The 19,962-nt window shown below is 41.4% G+C and overlaps 1 protein-coding gene across 2 annotated transcripts; it reads right to left on the bottom strand.

Annotated features, from left to right (window-relative positions):
- Positions 1-1,711: 1,711 nt before the first annotated feature.
- cdc42se1 (CDC42 small effector 1) lies at positions 1,712-14,262 on the bottom strand. 2 transcript variants are annotated; one of them, XM_042106862.1, is made up of 6 exons: positions 14,129-14,230; positions 13,902-13,939; positions 10,226-10,591; positions 7,439-7,543; positions 4,443-4,522; positions 1,712-3,941 (listed from the first exon to the last, which is right to left on the bottom strand). In XM_042106862.1, exons 3-5 carry the CDS (start codon positions 10,277-10,279, stop codon positions 4,454-4,456), a joined length of 228 nt encoding a protein of 75 aa, XP_041962796.1. In that variant the 5' UTR covers positions 10,280-10,591; positions 13,902-13,939; positions 14,129-14,230; the 3' UTR covers positions 1,712-3,941; positions 4,443-4,453. The 2 variants fall into 2 exon arrangements, with proteins under 2 accessions (XP_041962796.1, XP_041962795.1); XM_042106861.1 differs by lacking the exon at positions 13,902-13,939 and having other exon boundaries at positions 14,129-14,262.
- Positions 14,263-19,962: the final 5,700 nt, after the last annotated feature.

Genomic DNA, 19,962 nt, shown 5'->3' with positions numbered 1-19,962 from the left:
ATTCCCGTCTGAGGCCATTTATCCATTCATTAATCATCATCTGCATTCAGTGCTAAACAAAATTGATTGAAAATTGAATTAATTTTGAGGTCAGTCTGCTGTTGCACAAGTTGCACATCGTTCAAATTTTAAGAAAGTAGCCAATATTTCAGGATGAAATTGTCATCATGCATAATCATTCTAACATTATTTGGATGTGTACATTTTGGTCAATTATCATTCACATAAAAAACAGATCACATTTGCTTGGACCCTTATTATGGCTGCTTGCTTCTATATTCATAATCAAAATGGTCCTGTTTGATCAAAGAATATGCAAGATTAAGCAAACACCCTGCAAATATTCCTCTTTCTGAACTGGGTGTTACAGACACTTGGGGCAACATTGAGGTAAAACAGCAGAATGCTTCTCAAGCTGAATGCATGTTATACCAAAGTCCTTTTAGGCAAGTCCTTCCACTCGGCGGCCATATTGCAACGCTTTTTGGGCACTCATCGGGCATCCTATTCGGCAGAAATGCGCGTGCGCAAGGCTTCACAACACAAATCTTGCTCCAGCGATGTCTTCACAACACACCATATGATTGGCTCAATGTATTCACATCACACCACATGATTGGCTCAATGTATTCACATGTCGACGTTTTGCCGAGGAAGGGGTGGGATATGTGTAGACAACGGCCATATTGGCGTTACAAACTAACCCCATGCATTTCTATGGAGGATTTTTTGAGTGCTGTGTCTCCTCATTAGAAAGTCTCTGGTTATACCTCATATTGTGGTCTCTAAAGGATTCCCATGTGTCTGCTCACTCCATGTGAGGCTGTTTTTTGGCACTAGTCACTGCATTGTTAAAGAGCGGAAAGACATTTTTTTTTCTGTCTCGAGGCTCAGAGGGGAAAACTCTTGGCATCATCTGCTAACAAACTAAAGATCCATGATTTGCCTTTTGTCTTCTTAATTTCTGGTCTGCTGGGGTGTTTGTATAAGGACTTTGTCTTGGATCTACCAGATCCCACATTGTAAATAAAACTATTACCATAAGACTGCTGATCAGAGTTTACTTTTCAATTCTGTGTTCTGTTATGGCTGATGTAAGAGTAGTCTGCTAAAAAGGCTGTACGGTTTGGACCAACAGAAAGTTTGTGGTGATGAACAAAAATATAAATAAATCGGAGGTTTTCCCAAGGTTAAGAACAGGCCTTGCCTCATGCATTCCAACATGATTTTCCTGAGGAATTTGTGTCCCATTACATGGATTCCTAAATTAGTTCAGCCCACTGGACTGCTACATCTTATTTCAGCCTGTGGGTGAAGAAGTTGGAACTGGGCCTGCACACCTGTCCTTCTACACAAACCACTCTTTATTAGCCAAGGGACGGCCAGAGAAAAAAACGAGAAAAAAAAAACAAGTCTCCCCCACACACAACCGTCAAAACCGGACCGCCTGAGCAAGACTGTTTGAACTGTTTTTATTTGAATGTTTGAGAATTGGCCCATTTTGATGGAAAGGCTAGGTGACTAACTCTTTCCATGAATGCATCTTGTTCATCTCAGGGAAGTTCTAGGCTCATTATTCACACACTGGGTTTTCCCTGAGATATCCAGACAAGTGCTCACGTCATGAACAAAATGACACATTCAATTTCAACACTTATTGACATACTTTAGACATGCTTCCGCAGAATCAGTCAATAAAGAGACAAACAGGTTTGGAAAAAAATGTGTATTATTTAAAAGCCAACAGGGCTTACAGCCACAAGTAAATACAGACTCAACTGGGCATAACCCATCTCTCTCACACTCAGTCACAAATTCTACAATCTCTCTTAAAGCATACAAACAGAGGTACAGGTCCAATACTCTGATGTGTGGTTGTAAAACTAGACATTGGCTTAACTGGCAACACGAAACCCCAGTAAGTTTCCCCCTGCAAGCTGATTTGGTCTCTTGGACTGAATTATGCTCTGACTCATACATGCTCTGAGGTCTTCACAGTGACTGACGAAGCCTGTGCGAAACACTGAGAGCAGCTAAGTCTCCAAGTTTGCTCCAAGTCTCTAAGCAGAAAGCCAGTGTATTCAAATAACCTGGGATGAAAGAAACCAACAACATGGGACCTATACAGCCTGATCTGGGCTGCGAAACGAACAGACCCGAGCCATCCTCACCCTCTGATCGAGAGTAATACTCAACAGTTTTGTGCACCACTAAAGTAAAATGATTCAATTAGATCAACAAAATGGAGAAATATACAGTACATTAACATGTCTCAATCACAAATCACTTTGGGGACTGTAGGAAATGAAGGCACTATAACAGCACCATGGTGACAATTTATGAAAGGTTAGGCAAGCCAGTGGAATGTTCCCATGCTTCCTCAACAAGTCTATTTTTTGCAAGGCTCCATCCCCCTGTTACCATTCAGATGGAACCCTTGGTGGTGGTGGTGAAGGACCCCAACTAATGACGATAGCAGTTTCAGATTAAATTGTCATTTATAAAACAATGTAAATCACAACGGACAACAACAACTGACTAAGCTAATTAATGCTATTTGTGCTTCAATAATAATAAAAAAAAAAAAAGCAAAAGAATTAAAAGGTGCCATTTGCCCAAATCACTAGAAGGTGCCACATCAAAAGACAGACCCCCCAACAGATGGGAGTTATTCCCCAGGTTACTCAAGGCAAGAGGTGCCATACAAATCTCAATCAGATGCATCAAATGGGTCTGTGTGACTATTCGCATTGTTTGAAGATGAATCAGAGGAAGAGTCCTGCATAGCATGTAGCTCAGGCCAGTATAACAGGAGAGGGGAGACCGCAAGTGGGTGCAGACACCATACAGCCCCAACAAAGGTCACATGGCTGAAGAAGACTATCCAGTGTTCAGTCTCGTTTATACTGCTGCTTAGAAAGACATATCTGCTCTATCTGCAAGAAATGTAAAATTAAATAACACTAAATAGACAAATACTTTGGCAATACTTTTTTTGTGTGTTAAATGCGTGGGAGAAAACTGAGAGAACTTCAATTCTCATTCATCATGACACATACACAAACATACACACACAGCATGAACTAGAACTTTCTCTCATGTGAAGATAAATGTACACACACACACGCATCCATCAGTCACATACAAAGCCACCCTCCTGCACTTTGTGACATGGGATTCCAGAGACAAGATGACAAAAAGATACACCAGTGCAAGGGGCAATCCATATGAACAGCCCGTGTTATCAAAAAAAAAAACACCTAGCCTATATTTATATATCATTTCTCTTGAAAGGTAAATGACAAAATTTTATAAGATTAAGGGAAAAAAGTGTTTGAAGGAAGTCTTAAAACATTAGGAAGGTGGCAACCCCTGTCTGTGTTGTTAAATCTGATCTGAATGTGCATATAGCATGGGGCTAAAGGGCTAGTGGATGAGCCCGTGCCTGCTCTTTTTTCAGGCAGCAGCAGCAGCCATTAAACATGAGGTGAACACAGCCAGTGCATCAACACACAGAAGAAACTGAAGATACACCCCAAACACACACTCTTCTTCTCACATACATCCACATATTCACACCATGTTTTTTAAAAAAAGGGTCTGTTTTTGGTACTTTCAATCCTTCCTTTAAAAAGGAAAAAAATAATAAAAACATATAAACAGAGAGAGAGGGTGTCTCTCTAATATTGAAAAGTGGACCATAGAGAAATAGGGGGGGGGGGGGGTCCTAGGTGAAACCTAGCAGTCCTTGTTTTTTTTTGCCATGAGTAGCAAATGGATCTTGTGGAAAGTGACGAATGACAAACTGCACATCAGCATCAGCATCAATGCTTCCTCTGCAGGTGGGCCAAGTGCTACATGGGGGAGGTCGTTAGGTCAGGTCTCCGGGAGGCAACTGCTCTGGTGTGGGGAGAGACATGCCAAACGAACCTCCACAAGGCCTGATGGACAGAAGAATAGCAATCAATACTTTTGTAGTGTATGTAAATGTATGTGATACATGACAATGTTGTCATCATTAAAGGGACACCAGGCAAGCCTGATGCTTTTTCTCTACGAAACTCCCCCTCGCTCGGTCTGAAGCTCTTTTCCTTTTCTTTGCATCTTCCGTCAAGGGTTTTCGCTGCTTCTTCGCCGGCTCTGCCATTATACACACGTTTGCAACAATCTCTAGCGTTTCGTTAGCCTGCCTCTGTGCTGTAAACTGATCCTGCTTCGGTCGGCGGGTAGGATACACCGAACTTGCAAGTGGGATATTCTTCCTACAGGCAGTAGGGGCGGGCGAGAGAGCCTTCATTCGCCCCGTAATGAGTCATTTAACCATATACCGACCTCCGAAGATGATTAATTAACACGAAAACGTTGCCTGGTGTCCCTTTAAAAATGATAAAACATTTAGAAATTCCCCACGCAATAGATCATTATTAATAAAAGGTACTCACAGACTAGATGGCTATAACAGGCTGTTCCGGCCATTGCTATGGGGCACTTTTGATCTCATCTGTTCCTGCACTGATCCAGACTAGAAGAAAAAGAGACAGAGACAGACACACACAGAGACATAAACACACAAAATCAGTAATCTTTGCCTTGTCAATTCTCTTCAGAGATACACATTTCTACACAACCACATTTCTTCTGCATTTTTAGGCAGGCCAACACACACAGGGTTTCGGGGCTTGTTGATGCGACATGTTTAATACCATTCCTTTTAGAGAAGAACCATGAGGAGGAGGAGGAAAAGGGGGAGGGGGAGGAGGAGGAGGTGGTGGTATGCATCAGAGTGCTTGCTTGTTGCCTGGGCAGGGATTCTGCTGCTCAGGCTCCAGTCATGCTCCAACTAGTTCCTAAACTTCAGCACGCAGTGCAGCGACACACCCAGGTCTGACAGCTCCAGTTACATCACCAGAGTGCTATGAATATGTGCTCTATGTGCCGAATGTACATATGGTCTGTGTGTGTGTGTGTGTGAGAGAGTGAGAGTGAGAGAGAGAGAGAGAGAGAGAGAGAGAAAGAGTGTGTGTGTGTGTGTGTGTGTGTGTGATTTATGGCATCCTAGCAGGAAATACAGCCTCCTCTCAGCATTGTATCATGTTCTTTACATAACTCTCACAGGCGATTCATGTTAAAACGAGCAGCCGTGTTACTCCCGCCTCGCTATGACAACCGCCACTGCCCCGTCTGCACCTGGGCATGTATGGCAGATGCAATCCCCTGCCGGAAAACGCAGAAGATAAACAGCCCGCGTTTAGGACTGCAACAGTTAATTGATTCATCGATTAGTTGTTGACTATTAAATTAATACATTTTGGTAATTGTTTTGTGTCATTTTTCAAGAAAACTACCTCAAAACTCCTCTATGACAGTAAAATAGATATCTTTGGTGTGTGGACTAAACAAGGCATTTGAGGACATTATTCTTAGGTTTTGGGAAACACTGGTTGACATTTTTGCACCATTTTCTGTAATTTTATTGATTAAACAACTACTCGATTAATTGAGAAATGTAATCAAGAAATGAATCTACTGTGAAAAAATAATCGTACGCCCTTTTGCACACATGGCGTAATATGCTCCACTAATGGCAGGGAATGGGTGGGGAGGCAAACAGACCGCAAGGCCAGGTGCAGCTTTGCCTCTTGATATGCCGCTGATCGAATCAGTCAGGCGTGGCACGAGGCTCTCAAACATGACGCTACCAAGACGATGAAGACGTGGGTTCCCACAGAGGGACGGAGTGGACACACAAGACTTACATAACACAATACGGGGCCATACAATTACGCAATGATGCCAGGATGAATATGAATATAGAAACACCCATGAGCACACACATCCATGAATAGCTAGACCACTGAGGTTTTGTGAGCCTTGCCACCAGAAGCCTAACTACAACCCCCCCCCCCCACACACACACACACACACATACTTGTACACACTTAATCTGTCTTGCATTCCATTACCCACATGTGTTGTTAATGTCAGCTATCTGGCCTATATTGAGCAGGCTGCAGGCCGAGGCCACCTAATTAAAATCCCCCCAGACAACAGGGCATCTCTGAACACCATTTACAACTGTCGTCGTCCTTGAAAAGCACACTTTCAAAGAAGGGCCGGCTTTTTATGATCCAAATAATCACACACCATTTGAGTAGATAAATGTTTATCAGTGCGAGTCAATTATGACCTGACTGGCGCATTGTTCCCTGTGTGCTCATTCCTGCTTGGTTTCGCTTTTGTACAAGTACAGGGGTGAAATTCTCCCGTGGCTGAACAACACCGGCAAATCTGCCACCCACCCCCCCCCCCCCCACCCCACCACATACCTCCAACCAGGATCCGCTAAACAAAAGCAGGAACTTTAAAAACGCCAGCAAGTTAAAAGGAGAGGGTCCATTTACACTACATGTGACCTTAAATGCCCAATAAGCACAGCACCCTGGCCTCTAAATAGCAAGAGAAGAGGAGGAAGAGGGGGAAAAAAAAGAAGCAACAACACACCCAAAGCAAATCCCACGGAGGAGCACATCGAGTCCCGTTGAGAGTTTACTCCACCACACCCCTCACCCCACCCCAGCCTCTTCCTTGTGTTCCCTGAGAGCTTGTGTTCTACTCAAGCGGGCCACAGGCCAACATTCCTCCAGGCAAGTCGCAAGCTGCTCTGCTCTAGTTCGCTCAGCCCAGGTACGGGGCTCACTCAGCGGCCGTATTAAGAGCTGGGAGAACCAGGCCCCCAATCAGGGCTCCACCACCACCACAACCGCGGCTGCTGCAACTGCTGCAGTTTTGATGTCTGTTTGAGGCCGGGATGTTTAGGGGAATGTACACTCACTAAAGGGGGAATCCTTCCATTCACTTTGCCCTTTATTTGCATTCACTGGCAAACAGAGGGATTCTTAACGTCCAAAAGCTTGTTGATCACAAGAGTGGAAAGTCCCCCTTGTGAAAGTCTGGACAATGGACATCCATTGCATATTAATTATTAAAGATAACTGCATGTGGTTATAGTGTGATATGATGAACTGAAACTGAAATGGGCTTATATAGAAACCACCCCGTTTCTGTATGTGTGTGAAACCAAGTCAGGCACATGACTGCTGTGTTTTCATACAAACCCAAATCACCTGACATGCACTTCAATATGAAACTGAGACAGAATTGTTCTATAGATTTTGGTCACAAGGTACCATCCAAACCAAGACCAGATATCCTGCTTGCCTATTCTAACTCCAAATATACAATATATATACTCACATTTCTCAATTAGCTGTATCATTTGTGTCTCAAACTTAGCTTTGTAGGAGGTCAACCCTTAAGTATTCAGGAACAGGCGTTTGCAACCTTGTTGTACAAAAGTGATCCAGCGATCCTTTATGAACTAGATGTAGGCTGTGCTTCCCTAGTTTAAGACACCCTGACAGACAAATCACGTTCTCACCGGTTGCATTCCTTCTGCCATCTCTCCAGAGCCTATGTGGGTCAGGTGGACAAAGTTTGTGGGCTCCCCAATCATGCTGGGGTCGATCTTCCTCCGCCGTTTCTTCTGAAAGCGCAAACAAAGGCAGGTCATTCACAGACAGCTCAGCGGTAGGACATAGCACAGCACACATATCACATCAAGGGCAAAAGGGCAAATGCCTGGTCCCAGAATGCCTGATAAAATGACTTCACAGTTACACATAGGGTAAAGTTACTGGCTACATTCTGTTCTAACTTGTGGGCATGTGAATAGAAAAAAAAAAAAAAGCCAGTGCGAGGTCACAAAAAGATTTCAGAGGTTCTTTAAAAAAATAAAAAATTAAAAAAAAATATTAAAAACATTATGAGCCTAATTCTGATATTCCATTCTTCTTTAGTCTCTCAAATACAACAAGTTCTGTTGAACAGGTTTTCCCTCTTCCTCCTTTCAAGGGTTTTATTGTTGAACTCGACACAGTGAATAAGAGACTAAAGAGAGCTCCTTTTGAGACTTTGGCTCACCATCTATAAAAAGCAGTCACTCACTCACTCCACAAATACAAACAAACTGAGGTTGCAGGGCTGTTTTAGCTTCAGCTTTAAGGCCGCTGGCCAACATGATGAAACCCCTGTAGCTGCTGGCTTTTGGGAGAAAGAGGGAAAATGCATGTGGGAACCAAGCGGAAAGTCTAAACGTTCCCAAGACAATAGTTATTTTATGAGCTCATACAAAGCTACTCGCTGCACTTGTCATCACTTGCCAGTTGTGCAAGGACAGGCCGGTCCCATATATTACAACACACCATGTTACCAACGCAACTGCTACAGAGGTGCTCTGGCTGCTTCTAAGACATAGCAAAACCAGAGCTCTGTCCTCAAATTTCATCCCCTAATTTCTCACGTTCACACTAAAGTCATTTGAATGGAGTTACGCTGCTCTAAACTCTTAGTAGTGGCCAAACTCTATGCTTGGCATCCTACAGTACACAAATAAAGCCAAGGAAATGCATCAGACAAGGGCAGGGCCTATGAATCACCAAGCCATTTGAGGGGCCAAATCTTCTGGGATACATTTTCCTACACAGGCCCTAATGCCAGCTCCAACATAGCCCTAGTCCCGTCCCAACAATGGAGTAAAGCAGAGTACGTACACACACACACACACACACAAAAACACACAATGGAGAAAAGCGGAGGACTAAAAATAAAATAAAGAAAGAGGAAGGAGAGAGGAAAGAGCATGAGCTCAGTCCCAGCAGACCCCCAGAAGCCCCACTTCCCCTCGGAGCTCCTACTCATTGTTACTGAGGGTCTCTGTGGGGAAGGCTTGCCCAGAGACAGAGGCACCGAGGGCCCCAAGACCACCAGAAGTTCACCCTCACGTCTGCTGCGACGTTGAGCGGAGCTTCACCAGCAGATGACCGGCTGAGCTGTTCCCTATCCCGTCCCTCTCCAAGGATGAGATACCATCCGAGCTTCTCTCCAATTTGTTTATATTGAAATTTCCTCCACAGTGGATAAGAATATGCACAGTCTGGTCCAAAGTACAATTACCGAATTTTTTTACGGAAGAAAACATAGTTATGTTATCGGCATCTTGTTTATGCGGAGTTCCAATTTTAAACCAGTAGTTAAACACTGTAGACTTCCTGAGCTAGAGATGAAGAGATAGCCTACTGAAATGCACTAGAATTCATTCAAAAAGCTGCCATCAAACGCAATTTTTCTTATCAATCCAAATCAAGATTTTCAGCACCGCAGGTTTGAGTGGGTGTATTGCCATACAAGAATTAGGCTCTCAACCCGTATTCAAGACACCCTGGGCTACCCACCCTGGGCTGTAGTCAGCAAGGAGATGGACTGCTTTCTGATGACAAGGCATTCTTTGTGTGTTTTTTTTTAATGTCTTCTCAAAAACACGTCTGTGCGCCTGACACACTTCCATGTCGTCGGTATGTGGGTCATCAGCTGATTTAGGGGGGGGGGGTCACCGTCTCTTCACCTCCCAGCTGCGTGAGACCAATATGCTCCGCTCACGCGAACAGAGGTTCTTTCTAGAATGAGAGCAGTCGCTAAGGGGAGGGAAGGTCAACTGGGAGAGTTTACACACACACACACAACCAGCTCCTGAATCAGCCTGGTCTTGGTTCCGTCTCCAGCCAGTGTCTGCACGATGACCCCCACAGTAATGCCGCTCTCTTGTGTTTATGACTCCTGGCCACAAATCTAATAGTGACCAAATTCAGGTCAACGGCTCTAAATCCAATTGATCAGATCTCTACAGTCCGACTGTCATGCCGCCAACTGCTTCTTTCCCATGACTACAGCTTGCTGTTGCTAGATTACTTGCCTCTGGAGTGACAACACCATAATCATGGGTTCAAGTCCTAGTGACACACATGCACATCACATACACTTTTTACTGAATAGACTGTTGCTTAGGCCAAGCGGGTGTTTAAAAGGAAACATAATTACGGCTTGGAAGGAATTCAGTTTAAGTCGTAATATCATGCTCTATAACAGGAAACTGTTAATGAGAGGTTTTGTTATCAAAGAGCCACATCCGTGAGGCTTACTGCGCCACATCCATGTGGCTTACAGCGCCATTGAGAACCAACACTGTGACATCAGTTGCTTAATTGTGACTTTCAGGTAGATTTTGTGAAATGCATCCATTCAAACTCAACCCTCTGTGTCCAAAGCTGTTGTAATATGACAGTTGCAGTACAAGTTCTAAAGAAAACGTAAAATTCTAAAGAAAACTCACCGGCGGGGGCTTGGCCACCACACAGCAGCCAATCTTGTGCCAGAACTCACTCATTCCCGGCGCCCCACGCCTCGTGTCCTCGCTCTCTCTCGCCACCCTGCAGGCCGTTGTCGGATACGCCTCGGAGACTGGGCTGGTTCTTGGGGAGCCTCCCGTGTTGGAGAGATTGGTGCGGTAGCCTCAACTCAACCAGGAATGGTCCTTAATACTTCCCCAGTGGCTGCTTTTGACTGGTTATCCCTCCAAAAAAGAAAGCAAAACAAAACAAAACAAAACAAAACAAAAAAAAAGAACTTGTCCTCTAGATCCTTCTTTAAACGCCCCTTCGGCCGCAAGTCTGGCAGGTTGTTTTACCTCTGGTAGGACCTGTAGAGGCAGAGGGAGATTCCATTTAGAAGGCCAAAGGGCACCAGACAGAGCCCATGAGTTCATAACAGAAGTTCCACTTAACAGGGGTTGACACGGACACAGTCAGTCTTATCAGTCTCACTCAGTAAATCATTTTAGCCTAATTGTCCCAGTGTATTTGTGTAAACTTATTCTTAAAGTACAATGAAAAAAATGTAATATAAACATGGAGTTTATCAATTTCTGATAGTTAACTTGATTAATGTTGAGTTGAGCTTGTAAGGGTGTTGTTGTTGGGTAACTCAACGGCAAAGTAGAGATCTGTCGTTTTCATTTAACCGATTGCTATGTAGGCATTGATTTTACTTGCTGTAACTGTAATTAATAGATATAAACTTTAAAAATAATTACTGACTCAATGTACTATAAAGATAATAAGATAATACTGGAAGCATTGCACAAATCAACAATAGGCTAAAAGTGGGCACACACATCAACAGTCAAATCCATCGCTCTATAATTATTATCTAGCCCAATAAAGCAATCTCTGCTGTGTCCAACCTTGGACCCAAGCTTTTGGCATTACATGCGAGGGATGTGCCATAATCTACATTGAGCTGTCTGTAAAAGGCCATACTTTAATTATTACTGATGTACTACTAGGCTATGGTTTTATTTTCCCACAGACAAAACGGGCAGTCTAGGGGAAATCCCTGTGACGTTGCTAAGAAGTCCCTATTTAAAATACACAGAATCACATCCACATTATAAACCTTACTGTCCTCTCTTTTAGCTAGTTAACTTAGAACATTAAACATTTTGGTGACGTTATGTTGTGTTACAATGTCTATAATGCACACTGCTCTTAACTAGGGTCAATTTAGCATCATAACAAGGAAATGCCATACTACCAAGACTATGTCACTTGCTTCACAGCAACAGGTTTACAAGGCTACTGGTCTGCTCAGTGTTCAGTAGGGACATGGTATTTACGCAGTCTTGGCAATAAGACAGTACTGGCACGGGTACGCTTGAGGGGGAAGGGCGACAAACTGTGCCAAAGCAAGGCAAGACTTTCACTGCCAAGGCAAAGGCAAACACTGTGCAAAGACTGTTTTGCTCAACTGTGCTGGCACAGCACTAGGGAGGAGAGGCTATGGATAGCAGAGATAGGCCACTACTGTCCGATGGCAGGCAGCATTAGGTGTGGTACTACAGAAAATAAACGGCTAAGAAAATAGCAGAAAACACTGTTCTGCTTGACTTCAAAAATGCACACACTACTGTTTTGAATTTGACACGGGTCAAGCTTCTCATCGGAGCAATTCTTAGAATCTGACCCCTGGGCCAACGGAAAAGAGGAAGGACCATAAAAAGAGCATCAAATTAGCAGAACCCAGAGTCAAAGAAGGCTCTCCTCACTGTTAACATACAGTCAATAGCAGGCACATCAAATGCAATGTCTATGAAGCCAAGCCTATGTAGGGGCAACAACGCTTTCCTCTACCTAGAGTATAATTGGGGAAAACAACAAGCACTCCTCTCTATACCAAATAAGTCTGGCATGGAGAGTGCCATTGATAACACTTTACCAAAACCACAGTCGCATAACACTCTCAGTCCACATGGTAGTGCAATTGAGTGGTTTAATTATCCCATTCCCTAAAAAGAGAGCTCTACCTGAAGAGCAAGTTGAACCTGTTCACCTATTGCCAGGACTATGCTACATTATTTCCGTTTTTCCTTTGACCAGTTGTTCTGATGTGACTCCCATATGAATATGCAAAATGAAACATTGTTTATCCTTAACAGTGGATAAGAGCATGTTACTCATCTCTTCACATGGCAGTTTCCTCAGAGTCATGCAAGAGAGAACATCCAGTCAACCATGTCACCTGTCTTCCTCTTTAGACTGACAACACCCACCACAGGTACTACAGGCCAAGGTCAACGTTGGCACATTAGCAAAGTTTTAAGGCTACCCAGTATGCAGTATACAGTTTAATGACTATCTAACAGAGTGCTCTGTGCGGATAGGCTTTTCCATAGTTTATGGACCCTTTCAAGAGAGTTCCATTAACAGCATCATAGTTGGCCCCACAAGACTTCCGTTTTAACATTCCATATGTTATCTTAATGCAGAGGAAGTAGATTGGGGCCCAAATAGAACGTTCAAGCATTGTTTTTGTTTTTATTGTTGAAAGGGTCCATACAGAACAAGAAGACGTCCTTGGATACTGACCTGAGCACCACTGATGGTTCCTTCCGGCTTCGTCAAGAGTTCTCCTGTTTTGCAACTGCTAGTATATATATTTTTTCTCTTTCTGAGGCAATAATCCCTTTTCTACTGTCACTTTTTTGAGCCACGAGAGGAATTTAAACCTTAGTCTAACTAGATAGCTAACTGACCCTTTTTTGACACACTGCCAAGTTTAATTCAACAACAGTTGCCATCTGTACACAAACGGAGTTAGACTTTGTAACGTTTCTCAAAGAGCAGGAGTCAGTGGGACTCGGGATTTAACAGTGAGATCTTTTAAAACGGTACGTTTAAAATATCCTCCTTAGGAATTTAAAGATATTAACAATCTCTCTGATACACAAAACATGGCTCTTTTTTGTCTATAAAATAAAAACCTGCACCCCAGCTAAAGCCGTTATTTGAGCACAGATCCATTGTCATCAAGACTCAATGTTCACAAAACGCTCACTTTAGAAAAGGTTCCCTAAAAAAAGAAACTGGATACATTAACGTTATTGGTAAATGTTATGGCTAAATGTTAAGGTGTCCATATGAACTCTGAGAGCATTAACCTGAACCACCTGTAAACCAGACATTAAGTTACAAACAAGAATGGTGATTTTAGGCGTCAGACCTTCAAATTAACGTTAATTTTGTTCAGAAAATCTAGCAGATAATAAGGGGAAAAATTGCAAGCAACGTTAACGTTACGTTACTTTACCGGGACGTGTAGGGAAGTCAAGAAAATAAGTTAGCATTTAGAAGCTAGTCAACAAACATAGAATCTGACGTTAAAGATTAATTGATCTGAACTCGACCGACATAAGCTAACGTTAAGTTTACCATGAACATCCACCACAATGTGGACTGGTTTCCTGTTAAGTTATCTCGCTAGCCAACGTCAGTTTAGGCTTAGTCATCTCCCATCTCCCTACTCAAACACTTAACGTTAACATACTAAACATAGAAACTTGAGCCATGATTAGAGTAAACTAACGTTACTACACAGGCACTCGGATCATTAGTGTGTGAAAAAACTAAATAATGCACCGCTATTACATTATGTAGCAGAATGAATGAACTTACGTGGATCATAGCGTTACATAATTCATGAAAAGTTGATTCTGAAAGCCAAAAGGGCTAACGTTAATTGTGTAAGCTAACATTAACGTTAAGCAGTTATCAATCAGATGACTGGACCAGCAAATCAGAACTAAAGGTAGCTGCTAGTTAACGTACGTTAATTAATTTAAAACAAAGTTGCTCATCGTGTTTATCAAGTAGCTACCAAGACAAACTGTAAATAACTTTACCTGAACAAGGAAAAAATCCACCCTTCCGACAGTTCTTTGTGCAGACTTCGGGGAACTTGAATAACTAACGTTACACACACAGAGGCGTTGAGGCACACTGGTGATGGACCAAGACTTTTTCTGGGCACTGGCAGAGGCCAATCAAAATAAAAGTTCGAAGTGTGTTGGTTGTTCCTTGTCACATAGCCTATTAATTCGTCTGTTTTTGATTCCTCATAAAACGAACACACCACCTCAAAAGTGAATTAATATAAATTATTAGCAGTACTTTCTTTTACAGGGAAAACTGAAGTTGATCGTGTGACAGGACTTTTATTTCACCGAACACTTCATATCCGAAACATGTACGTTTTTGCCTCTGTAGTTAGCGGAAAATTCAAAGAAAAGTAGGAGTAGTTTGAAAAGTCAGGAGGAGAAGACTACACCAATCGAATATTAAATGTCTAAATCTACATGTTGTTTAACTTGTTTATCTGTCCAACGTCTTACCTGTCATCCTCAAATGAAAATCTCAAGGTGAGATGAATGGAAATTAAATTCAGAGGCCAAGAACAAGAGGGCCCTCTAGCGACCAAACATTTCAATTGCAACTAGATTCTACTTCCGAGAAACTGCAAAGTGTGCCGATCAGGTAAAACCAGAGAAAGTCTAATGAGGGTATACATCCCGTTAGGGGGGATTTAATTCAAAGATTTCTCACGCACCTCCTTTTTTTTTTTTAAATCGGACACACGGGTCAGACAATATAGCATTAAGAGCCATTCAACAAAAATGGTTCCTTGTTATCACATGGTTATAGAACCTTTGTAGGGAAATGGTTCTTTGCTACCATAACCCTAGTCAGTGGCGTGCACAGACATTTTGGGGGGCAGGTGCTCAGGAGGGGGAAGGGGGCACTTTTTAGCGCACGTGGAACACTTAATTATTAAAAAAAATTACACGCACATGTTGAATGAAATTTGACTTGTGCTGCAATTAGTAAATCAATATACAATTAAGACAATAAAGAGACCAAAATGTGTTAATTTATGTTGCCTAACAAAACCTATACAACAGAAAACATTCGTCTTAACACATAGATTTGCAATTGCAAACTCTACCGAAATTATTTGTAGCCTATGTGGTCGTCCTCACGTTATCTGTCATTGACTTGGGCTACAGCGTAAAACTTTATTAGGTGACCAGTCGGCTAAAAATGCTTAGTTGTTTGATGCTGTATGACACATTTTACTGCACAACAAAATGATTACAAGTTGGGCTTAGAGGGCAAACTGTACGATTTTACTTGATCTGTAAGACAATAAACAGACCAAACAGTACGAGAAGGAGTTATAGTGGGCTACTGACTGTTGTCATTACATGAATGCAGCAGATGGGCATTTTTCACAGGTAGCCTAATGGGGAACTTCCCGTTTCTTCTGTCACAAATGAATGTGTTAACACATGTTGCCTAACAAAACATATACAACAGAAAACGTTCTTCTTAACACATACATTTGCAAAATCTACCGAAATTATTTGTATGTGGTCGTCACGTTATCTGTCATTGATTTGGGCTACAGCGTAAAACTTTATCTAGCTTCATCTAACTAGTTTATCAGGTGACCAGTCGGCAAAAATGCTTGTTCGGTGCTGAATGAGACATTTTACTGCACAACAAAATGATTACATGTTGGGCTTAGAGGGCAAACTGTAAGATTTTGCTTGATCTGTATGTTACCTGGCTGATGGGGCACGGGAGAAGCAGCCTGCTATCTGAAGACGCTTACTGAACTGCTATGGTGCAGCGCATCTGGCGTGCCCTGCGCGCGACCGCGCGAGTTCACGTGACAAAGGAAGAGAGATAGGCCGGTCGGGTGTGCGCAAGGAGGTGGCTCATTTCGGGGCATTGTTTCAGTCGTTTTTAATGGCTCAGGTTTTCAAAAGATAATTTTAAAACCGACCTCAGTAAAATCTTAATAATATGAATAATAATAATAATAAAAAAACTAGTTTCAAAAGGGCATTTTCGTTGATAAAGGGCAAACTTCCTAGTGCTTTAGCACCACCTAGTGTCTATGCACGCCTATGACCCTAGTGACTATGAAACTGTGGACTGAAAAAAAAAAAAACATATTAGAAAGGACTCAATGAAATAAATTTAAAAGACAACACTGTGTCTTTATTGTGTCTGTTCACGTTTGTAAGGGGATTTCATTCAAATAATAGCCTACCATTTACAATATGGGTAATTGTGGTTTTGATCATTCATTTAGCAATGTTTATTGTGTTCTGTCGATTGAGTTATTAAGGTCCACACTGAATAATGAGACTTCTTTCATGTTTTTGAGAATTAAAGTTAACACCGAAGTACAGACACTATGCAAAAAACCCCACATCTTTTCACATCTTTATTTGTATACATTAATGAAGGAACAGTGGTAGCATATTTATTAGTCAAATGCAGCCTTACTACACAAATCCATGTACCGTAATCCATGCGTGTTTGAACTCCTGTCAGAGGCAGCCAGCAGTCATTTGAATCCACTTTTTTGCCTATTTTATAATAATAATGTTTTATAGACATACCTCAAAGACAGTGTTGCAATCACTAGACTCTGTAGCCTATATCACTCAGCACTGAGATTTATAACTTGTGCAAATTACTCCATTCATCACTGTGTACTGTATGAAATGGTTGGTTGGCCTTCTCTTTATATACAAAGAGAAATGCACTGGTGGATTCTTGTGTACAATGCGATTATTGAAGAGCTTCCTTCTTATATGTCTGCACTTTTAAAAACTAGTAAGAAGACTGGGTACAATTTACGCTCAAGCTGCAAAAACACTTAAAACTGGAGCTCTTCATCTATCAAGTTTTATTTTGTAGTCAATTTGTTTTTATCTTTGTTGTTACTGCTGTCTCAATGTCTTTTGTCTTTCTGTGTGTTGCCTTCTTGGTCAGGGCCCTCTTGAAAAAAGATAACAATCTCAATGTGCTCTTTTCCCTGGTTAAATAAGTCAAATATATATATATTTTAAAAATTATTATTATTATTTCCTGGTAGGTAAAAAAAAAAAGAGAAAGCTAGCTACAGAATTATTGGCACCTCTAGAAATTAGAATTATTGGCACCTCTACTAAAGTTGACTAAAAAGAGGAATATAAAATCATCTTTTGGAAATTGATTGTAATGCCTTAAGTAAAAAAATGAGTAAATATCCAGCCTTAAAAGGACCCCAATTGTCTTTGTGAATGAATAATGTATCATAAATAAATTAATGTTCTTCCTTAAAATACAGGGGTCATAAGTATTGGCACCCCTAGAGTATATAAAGGCCAACAGCATCAAACCAGCTAATAGGCTAACTGAAACAAAACCATGCCAATCTCTAGGTACAGTATGGTGAAGGGTATGTGATGATGTGGGGCTAATTTAATTCCTTTATCAGGATGCATAGTAGGCCTATCCTGGATCCATGAAATAACTGGCCTTTAAAAATAAAAATCTGGCACCCACCAGCCCAGCACTAAAATCCGAGCGTGATAAACAAAATTGGATATTTCAGACAGTAAAAGGCCCGGTAAGAACCAAACTAGATTTTGTTCAAATCTACACACCTATTGCGACTGAAAAATGTAAGGTTCATTTATCAAATGTTATTTTGAATTATTACACGGCTCTTCACAAGGCAAGTGGACCTATATAGAACCCAATGAGTAATCCTATTGCGTGGATAAACTTTCTTCTGATATTTCAGTTGGATTGCCTGAAGCTATTTGAGCAATGGATACAGAGCCCAAAATTATGTCCCATATAAATTCATGAACAGATGGAGTGATACATTTATGTTTTCTTTCTACAATAGTGGATGAATAAATTACAACCATAACCATAATTGTTATAGGAAAATAAGTCCAGATATTGTGGTCAAAGCAAATTAGGAAGTTCAGAAATTTTAAAATTTTTACTTGGGTGTGCAACATTTGCTTGGCTTCCTTCTAATTTTGCCCTTTTGAATAGGCTTATGTGTGTTCAATGTGATCATGTGAACAATACTGAAACCAAAACAACTGAACCCTAGACTAAGCCAATAAGACATTTTTTGGGGTGATCAACTTTATTTTGTGGAGATGATTTCAGTTAAGTGAAGAAACCTGATTAGAGATTTGCCAAGAAAACTCTTGAGCCATTGCTTACTGTATGTGAAAGACGGAAAGTACTCATCCAAATATTGTATTGGATGCCAAAACACAATGACTTAAAGGAACACGCACCGTTTTATGAAATTGGGTTATTCAGTGTCTCCCCTAACATAAGTAGGCAAAAGCATTTTTGTCTCAAAAAGCATGGGGAGATGGTGAATAACCCAATTGAAAAACAGTGGCGCGTTCCTTTAAGTAGTGAACCCAACACTCAATTTTAACCCAAACACAGTCTTTACAGAAGGGTAATATAGAATCCTGAACATCAAGCACAAGACTTGACACCCAAAATTTCTGTTTGCCCCCTCTCCCCAATCGGAGCCGTCTAGATCCGGGCCTGGTATCATATATAGATTACAAATTTCAGTTACACACAAACTCTGCCAAATTGTGTAAAGATTCTTCCAACCCATTTGGTGATGAAGTGGATGATATGGTAACACCTTGTGCATGTGCAACAGTGGGTGTCCATCAGCTGCACAGCTTTGAGATGCTCAGAGACAAACACACCCACACACAACTACTGGTTGCACTGGCAGTACCTCACTGAAGTGCATTCCACTGAGGATCCTGGGGATGCTCTACATTAGAGGATGTGGAGGATGCTGTACACACACAAAGGTGGGCAGACTTACTTCAGTTTCTCCAGCCTACAGTTTGGATGCTCTAGACCAGAAAGCAGCTCCACTCCTGAATCTCCCAGATTATTGTTACTGAGGTCCAGATACAGTTGTGTTCAAATAAATAGCATTGTGTTAAAGACATATTTCAAATTTAATGGAAACATTCAACATTTCATTCCAAATTAAATTATTTATGAAATCAACATGTTTTCTTACAGGAGGCAAATAAAAAGAATATTAGTCTGTTTGAATAAATAGCAGCATTGACATTTTTCTCTTCAATCTCAAACAGTTGACATAAACCGAAGAATTCTTTCAAGATATAACTTCACTTAAGTCTAATATTTAGTTGCAGAACCATTCATTTTGATAACTACTGCACATCTGCATTGCACAGAGTCAACCAACTTCTGGCACCTATGAACAGGTATTTCTGCCCAGAATGAACAAACAGTTCCTGGGAATTTTGGGGTTTTGCTTCAGAAACTGCATTTTTCACCCCAGAAATTTTCAATGGGGTTGAGGTCACGGTAATGAGCTGGCCACTCCATTACCTCAATCCTTTATGTATGGGCCAAGATTTTGCTCACTTACTTGTGTGTTTGGGGTCGTTGTCTTGTTGAAACACCCATTTCGGAGGCATTTCCTCAGAGGCATATGCCAACATGATCTCTTCAAGTATTATGATGCACAAAATGACATACATACACACACACACAGGGGCAGCGCTGCTAGATAAAATTATTCAATTCAAAATTATTCATACCCCTGGCAAATATTGATTCAATGTTGATATTCTCTTTATTGATATGTTTGTTCTGAATGAAAATGACACTACCACATGTCAAAAGGTTGTAAGACAATGTGGTAGAAACATGGAATCAGAAAAAGAAGCACCTCTCAAAATGGTTCTTATAATACCTACCAAGCCTCTCCATGTCTCCACAATGATTCTAGACTGCACCTTTTTAACAGCAATCTAAGTTTTGAGTTAAGAGTGATTATTTGCCATCCCTCTGGCCTTGT

This window comes from Alosa sapidissima, chromosome 10, assembly GCF_018492685.1.
Source record: "Alosa sapidissima isolate fAloSap1 chromosome 10, fAloSap1.pri, whole genome shotgun sequence".
Classification (NCBI taxonomy): Eukaryota; Metazoa; Chordata; class Actinopteri; order Clupeiformes; family Clupeidae; genus Alosa; species Alosa sapidissima.
This window is presented reverse-complemented; position numbering and strand designations above follow the sequence as displayed.